Raw genomic sequence first — 12,839 nt, forward strand, 5'->3', positions numbered from 1 at the left:
CATCAGTTTTACTTCTTAGTATCCTTCTTGTAGTATATTATTAGATTTTAAGGTTTTGTGTGTTAGGTTGAAGTATGCCTTCTTGCAGTCAATTAATTATGTTACCATATTTCCATGTAGTTGGACCTCTGTTATTTGAATTTTTCTTTTCAGTCTTTTCCTTCTCTGTTTTAGATGTTCTAGTTTTGTCCATTTTGTGTTCTTGAACTTTTGGAAGGGAGGTTTTTCCAGAGATTTGGTTTGGTTTCCCCATCCCGACTTAATCCCGAGGTTCTTCACTTGAAACTGTCTTTCACTCACAACATGAGAATAGCTGTACTAGAATTAGTGCAATAGCTCCTTAGCAATAGTGAGCAACAGGTATTGAGGGAAAGACTGGGGTGAAGTAAACTTTGTGACAGTGCCAACAACCTATAGCTTTGGAATTTGAGGAGCCAGGGTTGTGTCCAAATTTGTTTAATGATTCCTACTCCTGCCTTCCATTAATTTGCCTGATTTTTGAAATGACCCATTTATATTTTTGGCATCTGCAATACCCTGTAGTGAGTTCTGCATTTAGAAGATGAGTGAGGGAGAGCCAGGAGTTCTGTGGATGACTGGTACAGGAGCTCAGTATTTCTTAGATAAACTATCAGAGTGGAAACAGAAATCTGAGGCTGCTTTCTTGAGTTTGTTTTAAACTGTGAGGCAATTTCCAAGACTCTGCATTGGCTGTGTGATTGGAGAGAAATGAAAACATTTAGGAAATTCTCCATTGCTTCAAGCATGCTGGCATATTTGCTAAGTATAGTTGAAGTGGATTGTTTTCCACCTTCTTTTATGCAGCTTTTTCTGTTCTGTGTGCTCCAGGCTAGCATCTTCCAAACTTGATAATATGTACTCATAGCTGTGATACTGCCTTTGTTCTCCTCAGATTTTGCCTGATGATCCAGATAAGAAACCCCAGGCGAAGCAGTTACAGACCCGTGCAGACTACCTCATTAAATTACTGAATAAAGACCTTGCAAGGAAGGAAGCACAAAGACTTGCTGGTGCAGTAAGTAAAATTTGGCATTCATTAGTGAGATAAAACAATACGCTTATGGGCATTTCAGCTGATGCTTTTCTTTTTCTTTTTTAGTTCTGCTCTTTTTCTTTGTGTAGTATTACTCGGTATTGCTAATCATATTACATGAGACTAACTCAAGAAATTAATTGCTGGTTTCATACTGTATTGTATAACTCTTATTATTTGTATGTATTCTCTACTGTTGCGCTATGCCTTGTCTCCAGTCCTGAGAAAAGTGGTGGTCATTAGTGGCAACAAATAAAATAAAATTAACCCTCTAGTTGATGTAAAAACAAATCTTTTTTTGCAACTGTGGTGCAAAGATGCTTGTCCGTTGACATATTAAAGAGACCAATTTGTGTTCAGGGCAATTCAAAGAGGAGGAAAACAAGAGCTAAGAAGAATAAGGTGATAAAGGCTGCAAAAATAAAAGAAGAAATAAAAAGTGATTCTTCACCACAACCCTCGGAAAAATCTGATGAAGATGATGATGAGGATAACAAGGTAAATATCTTTCATATAGTAAAGATGGCTATTCACTTCTTCCTATTAGTATCGATTTCTATTTTATCTTCTGCTTGACTTAATAAAATTGAAGCACCTGAATGTCATCCTTTTTCTGTGGCCACTACAGTTTTTTATTCAGGCCCAGGAAAAAAACTTCAAGCTCAGTTAGAATGAGCAGCATGAATAAATGATATTTAAAGACTTGCGTGTGAAAGCTTCTGTATACGTCATGGCTTTCATTATCCAAAAAGACTATTTAACTGACTGTTTAACCTTGTTGTGTTCTGTTACTTCTGATGTGCTCCTTTAGGCCTCTACTTTTGTTGGGTCTTTTTATTTCTAACATTTATCACACAGCAGAAACCACTAGAGATAAAAATTTAGGTATAGTTTAGGGTCATGTCACAGCTAATTTTATGACTTTGAAAGCAGTTGAAATAAATCAGTGCAAATTTATATGTATCATTACAATACTTCCTACTTGGTTTAAAATAAACTAAATTGAAGTGTCTTACATAACCATGTTAAACTATTACAAACCGTTGTAATTGTCAACTCACTCTAGAGGAAAAAATACTTATGCGAATACATAATTAAAACTGAGTCAGCCTTAGAAGAACCATGATATATCTATAAAAAATAGTCATTTTTAACTAAAGCATTCCTGTATGTATTTAAATTGTACTATGAAGAATAAAATGTAAAGCCAGGAAAAAATTTAAAAAATTGAATGTAGACTGGCTTATGTTTATAGATACAATAATTTGTCTGGAATGTAAGACTAAGAACTGCAACTGAATCCTAAAACTAAGCAAATTAAGTGTTCAGACTACTTAAAAAATGAGTATTAAGAATTCACTCAACACAGAAGACAGTGCCAGTCAGTTGATTGACTCATTATGTTTTGGGAAAGTGCCTAGAACGCTGTCCCCTTTTGTATATTTAATAACAGATATTCATCACTTCAATACTTTTGGACACAGACTAACAATTGCACTTCTGAAAACTGGACTATATACAAGAATGGACTTTAACCACCTAAATGATTGGCTTTAGCTACTTAGCTGCCATACTGTGTGCAATAGTTAAAACTTACCTGTTTAACTGCTAGAACATTCAGGAAACTCTTGAAGTCATTGGATTTTTGCTGGGAAGTTTCCATGATACCTAAATACTGAAGTCCTGGTTGGGCTGATTACTTGATACCTCATCTAAGTAACTTGTTTGGATACATGTATAATGCATTCTTTCATCTGTTTTTCTGCAATAGATTCTATATATGCCTTTCCAGGGTGTATTCAAATAAATTCAAAGATGATAATGATTCTTGCGTCTGTACATAATCCTTTTGTTACTGATTATAGTATTTTTCTGTGTCTGAAAGGATTTGAGTTTCCATCTCAAACCTTCTAAGTGAATATTATAAAAACCAGTGGACTAGTATTTTGTTCACCTTCAAATAATTAAATGGGCCCCTATCAGATAATCAGTAACGAAGACTTTTTTAAGCTTAGCAAAAAGAACACCTCTGGAATAGAGGCAGTTGGGACTCCGTTACCTTCTGTGAATGTTTAATATGGGATTGGTAAAAAGTTACTGGGACAAAGCTAACTAGAACAGAGGTCTTCTAACATCCCCATCACTTGAGTGTCCTGACCAATCAGCTCAGTTTTGCGAGACCTACTTCCTTATAGTTTTTAGCTCTTCAGAGCCTAACTACCTTATAGACAGACAGAATTCTAAGTTAATTCTAAGTTAAATGGACATAATTTCTCACCCCCACTACCACTGCCAAATCGGTACTTGCTTTGTCAGATCAAGGAAGTCAGTGAGTAGTTCTCATCTTTCTTTACAACTGCATTCAGTTCTATTTGGTAGGTGTTAAATCTATGTCTAAAAAGAAAAAAATGCACAGATAAAAAGTATGGTTTAATCTGATAGTTACGAAACTTGTATAGGTAGGAACTCAGTTTGATGTGACATATATGCTTGCGTATTGCAGGATGAGATTGTTTCAGTGAAATATCCGCATAAAAAAGTTAAAGCAGAAAAAGAAAATGAAGAAAAGCCTGAGCCAGATATTGGTATAAAGAAGGAAGCTGAAGAAAAAAGAGAGACAAAAGAAAAGGAAAATAAGAGAGATTTGAAAAGGGAGAAAAAAGAAAAAGAGGATAAGAAAGAATTAAAAGAAAAAGATATTAAAGAAAAGAGAGAAAACAAAGTAAAAGAATCCACACAGAAAGAAAAAGAAGTAAAGGAAGAGAAGGTAACTAGGTTTACTTATCTTATATAGCACTAGAAAAGGCCACTAGGTTTACATGAATGATTGAGATGAAAAAGCATTTTGGATCTAATCAGTTGTCATTTTCATTGAAGTCTTTTACATCATTTGAAGTTCTATTTTTACTATGTGAGGACAGGCATTTGAAATGGAAATTTACATCTTCAATGATACATATCTTAGTTGGACTGAGAGTACAAGTGTGTGCAAGAAATTCTTTTATTCCTTTTCCATTCTCCTTTTCCATCCCACAGAGAAAGTAAAATGCACTGCCATTGAATGTCAGCATAGTTTTTATTCTTATTATTGAAGAGAATGCAGTAGTTACAGGGATTGTCATATATTATAGGATAATTCCAGAGCCAAAATGAAGTTTACTTAAATATTTTTACATCTTGTTCTTAGGTAAATGAAATCAAACCTGAAAATAAAGAAAAAACTAAAAAAATTCCATTGTTGGATACTCCAGTTCATATTACTGCAACTAGTGAACCAGTTCCTATATCGGAAGAATCTGAAGAACTGGATCAGAAAACTTTTAGTGTGGTAAGTCCCTTTTTGATAAGTTAGTATTTATACTTGATAGTCTAAACGAGGACAATTTCTGATGTTCTTGATTCTGTTATTGGGCACAGTAACACAGGTGATCTTTTGCTAGTAAAGTCTCAGATCAATTAATGTTATTGACACTGTACTAAACTAATTTTTGTCTTCATTCCAGCAGTTTTATTTTGTTGTTTACTGTATTTATGCAGGATAGTAGCAAAACTTACCCAGTGATCTGTGTGCTGAACAGATTTAGAATTATAGACTGTAAAGATATATCTTCAAGAATAACTTGCGTATCCTGCTTCTTAAAGAGCAGTCATTAATGAACTTCAATGCAATTGCTGGAGTCTCTGGCTTCGCCTTATCATGTATGCCTTTCTTTGTAAGATAACAAGAGAAATTACGTTTCAGCACTTCCCTCCTGAAGTATTACAGACTTAAATTAGTAGACACAGGAAGGAACAAATGCTAAAGCCCTTAGAAATACCTTGCTGGAGTAATGTCTCTGACACCAAAAGAATTTTGTTTAATCACTGCTTCTGACTAAGAATCAATATTAGAGGAAAAAAGGTATGTACGCACAATTTATGTAAAGTTTTATAGGTCGGCTGGGGCCTTCGGAAAGGTATTGATGAGATACTTCAAGCAGCTACTCTCCTGTGGGTGTTTCGTCATTCAGATTTCAACAGTTGTTTGTTTCTGCCAGCCAGGTTTATTGGGGCTGTTGTGCGTGCTGGCTCTGACACGCAAGTAAGACTCTCTTGAGTATGGCAGTGACTGGTCTGTGCATGGTTTTATTCTAAACATTCAGACTAACTCACCTGTGACTTCCAGGATGAGCCTCGAGTGATTCAGGGGGATATGTTTGTGTGGCTGACAGAAAATCACTTGATTTCCATGTACAGTTATATTTTTCTGATCACTTGTGTATTTAAGCAGTGCACTCTGTAAGCTGTCTTTTAAAGGCTACTTTAAGCTGTGGCTAGTGCAATACGTAATGCAGCTGCTTAATTACTTAGTGGCATGAGCTGGCAATGGAACAGCTTCCCTGATTTTTCTGAGTTGTCCCTAGATGCTTACCCTAGATGGTAATGGTGATATTCCATTTCATTCCATTCCAAACATTTTTTTGGTTTTTCAAATTTATTTATTTTTTAATCTACAGACTTCCTTTTGTTCTTACTGGGAGTAATTCTAGGTTGAGTCCATGTATAGAAAAACATCTTTTTGTCCAGGCTTTTTGTTCTGGAATGTATGTTTATCATTATGCCATGGTCAGGTGCAGTCTAATTAGCATATTTAACTACACTTTCAAATGGAAATTACTACTGAGGGTTGTTCAGGCTTAACTAACTTGGCTCTTTGTGACAAGGAGAATATGCATTTCATCTGTTTACCATGCCATTGTAGTTGGATGGTATTCCTAAGCAAGTGTCTGTAATTTAAATCATGCTAGATTTATTCTTAAAACATTTGATTCAAAGTGTGAAAATTCAAGAACGCACATACGACATATATCTGTGTGTTGCCATCACTGTTGCTACTAATCTAGACATACCCAAACTAGCTTTACTGTAGATAGTACAAGTTCTGCTAGTATCTGCATAGGACTGAGGTTTAAAAACTGCTCAGAGAAGCAATGTTGATCCTCTGCTGAATGCCAGGTTTAATAGTTGCAGAAGGTATCTGTTTGAAATGTACTGAACACTCTCCATATTTAATTTTGACATTGAGTTTGTATAGTTTTCAAGGTGCTAAAAAGTCTTTAAGTCTTGTCCTATATACTTGTGCTGAAGTTATGATTGTAAAACCCAGTTGTAATGAGTCCTTTTCGTCAGAAAATCCCTTATGTTAAATTAGTGCTTTCTTAAATCCTTGATATATGTGTTTTATATTTTGTATTTATGGAGTAAACTTCCAGCTAGGTTTAAAATACAACTTTTTGCAAAGGAAACCTGTAAAACGTTTTTAAGAGCTGTGAGCAAGTCTTGTGTTTCACTTGGCTTGTAACAATACTGTCTTTGCCTATATATATATACATGTATCACGGTAAAGGGTGGGTCATGTTTTAGAATTTTTTTTTTTTCATTGAATTAATACATTCCTTTTTTCCATTTTGTAGTGCAAAGAAAGAATGAGGCCTGTCAAAGCAGCATTGAAACAGCTGGATCGACCAGAGAAGGGCCTTTCTGAAAGAGAGCAGCTAGAACATACTAGACAGTGTCTAATCAAAATTGGGGATCACATTACTGAATGTCTAAAGGAGTACACAAATCCTGAACAAATTAAACAGTGGAGAAAGTAAGTTATTCTCCATGCTTTTTCGTGTTAAGCAGAGCGGTTTTTAAGTAATCTCATTTCTTATTCTCCCTTTCTTGTATCTTTCTGCTGTTTTAAATAAGAATCTATCAAAAGATGATTATAGATGGTTCCGACTTCTAATGGATCGACTTTTTCATACTGCATAGCAATGCATTTTGTCCAGTAGGTGGTATCATCTCACTTCTTACAGCCAAAAGCCAACACTAGATAACTTGTTACTTAGCCTGTGTTTAGTGGAAAAGCATTCTTACCTTTAAGGGTCTGTTTTTTTCAACTTTGAAGTTGTTTTTTTTTTAATTCCTGCTAAAAATAGGCAATTCTAAATTTGTGTTGAACTTTGTATGATTTTGAGTTGCCGAATTCTTTATTCTTTTTAAAATATACTCTAAAATTAAATTACATACTACATATTAACTATGACTTGTTGAAAGTATTTATAAGGTACTCAGATGCATTTCAAAAATGGAAGAAGAGTTTGCATCTTTATGAGGTGACAATTTAAAAAAATTAAGAAAAAATGTTAGTTTGTAAAATTCTTATATTTCATTGTTAAGTTCTTAATGTAATTTGAGTTACTTTTATCAGAATGTGCACTTCAGTCTTTTATGGTTGAAAATACATCCTGCACTTCCATATACAAAAGTCTGTTAAGTATTTCATTTTCTTGAAGACTTTTGTTAGTATAGAATGCTTCTGCTGTTTTTACTTGCTTTACTTCAAAATATTAAGGTGATGTGAGATAAAACCAAGATCCATGTCTTACATTTTGGTAAATGTTATATTTCTTTAAGTGGAAACTCGTATCAGAGCTATTATTCATAATAATGCCACAATATTATATGTAGATTAATAAAATATGTATTTCGGCTATCTTTGATAAGAAGTGTAGTTCAGCTACTTAGCTTATATGAAGTTATACAGGTCTCATTAGGCACACCATTGACTGGTTGCCTACTTTTGCCAACCTCTAGACCAAAAGTATAATGTTTAAATAATCACAGTGAAGGACTAGACTGTTGCTTCCTGAGCCTGCACACTTCAGATACTGCTGAACACTAGTATTCTGTAGTCTCTTTTAAGCACTCCACCTGTAAATTTGACTAAAAGAATTCTAGACTTCAGATCTGTTACCTGTGATCATGGAAGCAAATATTTTCTTCAGGGTTTTGGCACCTTGACAGCAGAAGACTTGATTTGTTCTTCTTTCATTCCTTCAAGCACACGTTAGGCACAAATGTATTGCCATGCCACTTCTATCTTCTTTCACAGTTCTCATTTGGTTTCAAAAGCTTTGACCAGGCTTTCGAATTCTGCGGAAAAATTCTCTCTCTGATATTTTCATGAAATAAGGCTTGTAGGTCAAATGTCTTACACTGTAAGAGATTTCAAGTTTGGAAGAATTTTTACTTACTTTACTTAAATTTTTATTTACTGAGTTGTAAATACTCAAAATTCAAACAAACTTTCAGAAGACATACATAAATTGATAGCTACATTTTTAAGCAGTTTCACAAGTAATTCTATTAACACAATTGTTATTAATACTACTTTCCATGCACTTTGCACTCTGAAGTACTTATAGTAAGTATTACAAAGTGACAAATTGTTAAAGGAATTAATCTTTCAAATGTTTGAAATACAGTTAGGTAATGTTTGCTGTGCACCTAGGCAATACTGTGTAAATTTTATAGTGTTTCTGGTTTACTGAAGTACTGTTCAAATAATTTCAGTTAAATCCATGTTCTGTTGCATAACACAACAAAAACAAATGTATAGAAGAATTACAACTTCTCTTTTCTTCTTCCTCAGAAATTTGTGGATTTTTGTCTCTAAGTTTACAGAATTTGATGCCAGAAAGCTGCACAAACTGTATAAACATGCAATCAAAAAACGCCAAGAGTCTCAGGTAGTATTTTCAGGCCCTTTCTAAATACACAAATACGTATTTTAAGTATTAGAACTCTTTTATTAGATTTAAAGGATTATAAGGAACACAGAAATACACTTCAAGTAGCATTTTTTTTGTAGTAAAGTAGTCTCTTTTGTTAGGATAGTTTTCTAATAATTCAGATGAACTTCGGGATTTAGCAATGAGTTTTTGTACTTGTCTCTTTTAGCAACACAATGACCAGAATATTAGCAGCAATGTGAATACACATGTAATTAGAAATCCAGGTAAGAAACCTTAAGTATATTCTTGTGTTAGATATTTTAGTTTTCATGTTTATTTCATTTCACGTCTCCTAGATCTGTCTCTCACACTGCTAAGTATCATAGAGATACGCTGATTAGCAAAACTTCACTAGTTTGCTGATGAAATCCAGCTGAGTGCAGCCTGAAGCTAGTACTTACTGGTTTTAGTAGCAAGTTATTTGACCATCCTTTAAAAAAATATTGGAAACATTTTTTGTGTTTAATTTGGGGGGGGAGAGAGATCTACTCAAACCCTATGAATTTCTTGGAAATTCTATGCCTATTTGTAGCTGTTCTAATGTCACTACCATGTAAGAAAGCAAGCTATTCCTTGAAGTCATAGTTTATAATTAGTTACATGGGCTGTCTTTTATTGTTGACAATAACACAGATTTTTCTATGCTCCCACACCTGCCTTCTTGTAATACTTGCTTTTATCTTGTGTTATGTAACACTTTGAGTATATTTTCATGGACTTAAAATCAACATAATGTATTTTAGGAATACCACTGAAAGTCTTTCATTAACAAGGTGTACCTTTAAAGCTCTTATTCATGCTAAGGCCATCTCTTCTTAGAGAGGAAGTTGCTACCATTCTGTCTGAAATTCCTCTACTAAAGGCATCTCTACTCACTGCTCGTTTGGACCACACCTAGCTTCACAGACTGAATGAAGAGGTTGAAGAATTCAGTTTCCGAGTCCTGCACATCTACATTCTAGCTTGCTTCCCTCTTATTTCTGAGGTTTTTTTCAGTTCACTTGCATTAGTGCATTTGTCTTTCAACTACTGAGATTTTGTTTCTGTCAAATTATAATGTCACTTTCATACTGCTTTACATCTGACAGGTAGCAGTGCTGTTTGAATTAGGTGACTTTGAGACTTCCTTTTAACCTCTGCTTTATTAAACAGATGTGGAAAGACTGAAGGAGAATACAAACCATGATGACAGTAGCAGGGACAGTTATTCTTCTGATAGACATTTGTCACAATACCACGATCATCATAAAGACAGGCATCAGGGAGATGCTTACAAGAAAAGTGACTCTAGGAAAAGGCCCTATTCAGCCTTCAGCAATGGAAAAGATCACAGAGACTGGGATCACTACAAACAAGACAGCAGGTGAGTTTCTTCAGCAATTTTAAAATCTGTTCAGAATTCCCTTCCTGTTTTTGTAGTACGCTTGTAGCAAGCACCAAAACATCCTTTTTGAGTAATGCAAAATTGCAACTATGATCTCTCTCTAATGTAGTTCTGTTGATTTGACATAATTGTGGCTCTTAGTGTGTGTTCAGTAACACTAACACAAGTAATTTCTATTTTTTAGATACTACAGTGATAGTAAACATAGAAAGTTAGATGACTACAGGAGCAGAGACCACAGGTCAAACCTGGAAGGAAGTTTAAAAGACAGCCGGGCTCATTCAGATCACCGTTCCCTTTCAGACCACAGGATACATTCAGATCACCGTTCTACTTCAGAGTACAGCCATCATAAATCTTCTAGAGATTATAGGTACCACTCAGACTGGCAAATGGACCACAGAGCTTCGGGTAGTGGCCCAAGGTCACCATTAGATCAGAGGTCTCCTTATGGTTCAAGATCTCCCCTAGGACACAGATCTCCATTTGAACACTCATCAGATCACAAAAGTACACCTGAACATACATGGAGTAGCCGGAAAACATAACAAAGACTGACATTTTCTGGACCTTCTTTTAGCCATATACAGTAAACTAACACAGTAATTGCCTTACATGACTTGAAAGATATGGACTGGATATTCTATCAGTAGCAGTATTGTTACTTCTTTCCAGGATGCAAGGTCTATTATCCCAACAGAAGAAAAATATTTTTGTATTCGAAGTTTATGCTGCACTGTGCTGCAAATGCTGTGGCACTCTTTTTTTAAGAAATGGAATATGTTTACTTTTACAGGGACCTCAACACTGCCCCTTTCAGACTGGATCTTACTATAAAACTCTTCATGTCAGAGTGGTTTTAGGCTGAACACGTTTTAAATTATGTTTGTAAATGAACTTTTAAACACTGACCTGTGCTCATATTTCAGGAAGGAATGAGGAGTTTATTTTCTTTTGTTTCTTAGTAAAGAACTCTCAAGGACTTGGTTCACTTTCCAAAGCTACTTGTTTACATTGTACACTGCGACCACCTTGCCGCTTTTCATCACAAGCTTGAATATTTAAATTCTGTACCTATAACTGTAAAATAGCCAGGATTTCTCCTGTTTGTGATCAGTTATAATGCCTTTTTACAAAACAAACAAACAAAAAATAATAATAAAAAACAAAACACGAACGGCTGTAAATTATTGTAAATTAATTAAATAAGCTTTTTTCCCTCTCAGGCTTTTTTTGACTGTTCCTTTCCCCACCAACTCAGGCCTTCTTGTCACAAGTATGAAACAAAATCAGTGTACTTACATGTTTTAATAAAATATCTTGATGGAATCACTGTTCAGAATGTAAAAATGGGGAAAGGGAACATTTTATTCCATTTAGTGCTCCTTTTTTATTGGATACTTTAGATACATGTTTTGGGGGTTTTTTTGTGGTGGGTTTTTTTTGGGTTTGTTTTTTTTTTTTCCTATTAAACTGTCAGTGTTGTGATTGTTTGTAATGAAATGGTAAGAAATATCCAGCTAAACTGTGCTCTGGAAAGCTTTTCAGGTGCATTGGTTTTAAAGGAGTGTTAAGTATCTGAACACTTCAGAATCCAAATCAGCCAAAATTTATTGTAAATCCATTTGTGTTCCCTCTTCAACATGGGCAATAATGTCAAATGTGCTATGCAGCCAGTTAATATTTTAGAAGATTTGAATGACTTTATTGACAGAATTGTTACAATGCACACTGATTGTACATAGATAACTTCTATCTGACAAATTAAATTTAAACTAAAAGGATATGTGGGCTCTTGTAGTTTTCTGCTGTGTTTTTTCTCTACAGCGTTACTTTTTCTCAGGTTTACCCATAAAAATATTAAACTCTTAAGTACTAAATTTTAATACAAAATGTGATCATTAGGGAAGATACCTAGCCTGGCATCATGTGGTTGGAGCTGTATCTGTTGCTCCAGTTTTTCTCTGCTCTTGCAATGTTGAGCATTTTTTCCAATTAAACAGGTTTATATGAAAGCATTAATATAGAACCAAAATCTGTCCACAGAGTATCTGTTAGGATCTCACTGTAGGCACAGTTGCTGCACAGTAAGTTTTAAGCTTATTTAATGTAGGCTGGGACTCAGTCAATTAATGCTGCTTCATTTCTTAACTCTTCATCTGCCCAGGATCTGGAGGATTTTGAGTTGTTCCGCTTTTGAGCTTAATTGCTGAAGCAGTGTTTAGGCAGTGGAGTGGTGTCTGATAAGGTTGTGCATGTGTGCTACGCATCTTCTGCTTCCAATGGTGAAAATCTAGAAGTTGGAGCGTCTCCAACTGCTGACTGATTCTTCCTGCTTGGGTAGTGCATAGATCCATCAATAGAGCATAGACAGAGCAGTCCTGCTAAGCCTCGTTCACTATCAGTATAGCTATATTATGGCACTGTGGCTGAGTATGTCTAATATGACATGGTTAGTCTGCATCTGTTTTTGTTAAAGGTATCTCAGGTCTCTGAAATAAGCAAGACAAAATACTTACTTGGTGGCTTTGATGATTAGGATCTTTGGCAATTAGTCTCCTTAGACTGTCTTAACTTTTATTCAATCATATCTACAGATTTACAAATCACATTTGCAACAGTTTAAATTTTTCCCCTCTGGTTTCAATTAAGTCTTAAGTATGAAGTTTGATGGTGGAGATGGCCTCCATTGCTTATGAGGCTGACTGTTATGGTGTATCTTACTATTTAGGAGAATCCCATATCCTCTGCAAATAAGCCATTTATAATTCATTTTTCCATGCATGCAGATTTTATC

At 34.9% G+C, this 12,839-nt stretch overlaps 1 protein-coding gene across 2 annotated transcripts in view; it reads left to right on the forward strand.

Annotated features, from left to right (window-relative positions):
- The window catches only part of CHD1 (chromodomain helicase DNA binding protein 1), a 56,005-nt gene extending 44,786 nt beyond the window's left edge, over positions 1-11,219 (forward strand). Inside the window, exons 29-37 of one of the 2 annotated variants that reach the window (XM_050913548.1) lie at positions 914-1,036; positions 1,415-1,552; positions 3,558-3,821; positions 4,242-4,382; positions 6,508-6,686; positions 8,517-8,613; positions 8,825-8,882; positions 9,811-10,021; positions 10,227-11,219. In XM_050913548.1, coding sequence (XP_050769505.1) covers positions 914-1,036; positions 1,415-1,552; positions 3,558-3,821; positions 4,242-4,382; positions 6,508-6,686; positions 8,517-8,613; positions 8,825-8,882; positions 9,811-10,021; positions 10,227-10,590 — 1,575 coding nt within the window. In that variant the 3' untranslated portion in view covers positions 10,591-11,219. The remainder of the gene's footprint in view (positions 1-913; positions 1,037-1,414; positions 1,553-3,557; positions 3,822-4,241; positions 4,383-6,507; positions 6,687-8,516; positions 8,614-8,824; positions 8,883-9,810; positions 10,022-10,226) is intronic. The other variant, XM_050913549.1, reaches the window with a different exon arrangement.
- Positions 11,220-12,839: the final 1,620 nt, after the last annotated feature.

Source organism: Gymnogyps californianus, chromosome Z (assembly GCF_018139145.2).
Source record: "Gymnogyps californianus isolate 813 chromosome Z, ASM1813914v2, whole genome shotgun sequence".
Classification (NCBI taxonomy): Eukaryota; Metazoa; Chordata; class Aves; order Accipitriformes; family Cathartidae; genus Gymnogyps; species Gymnogyps californianus.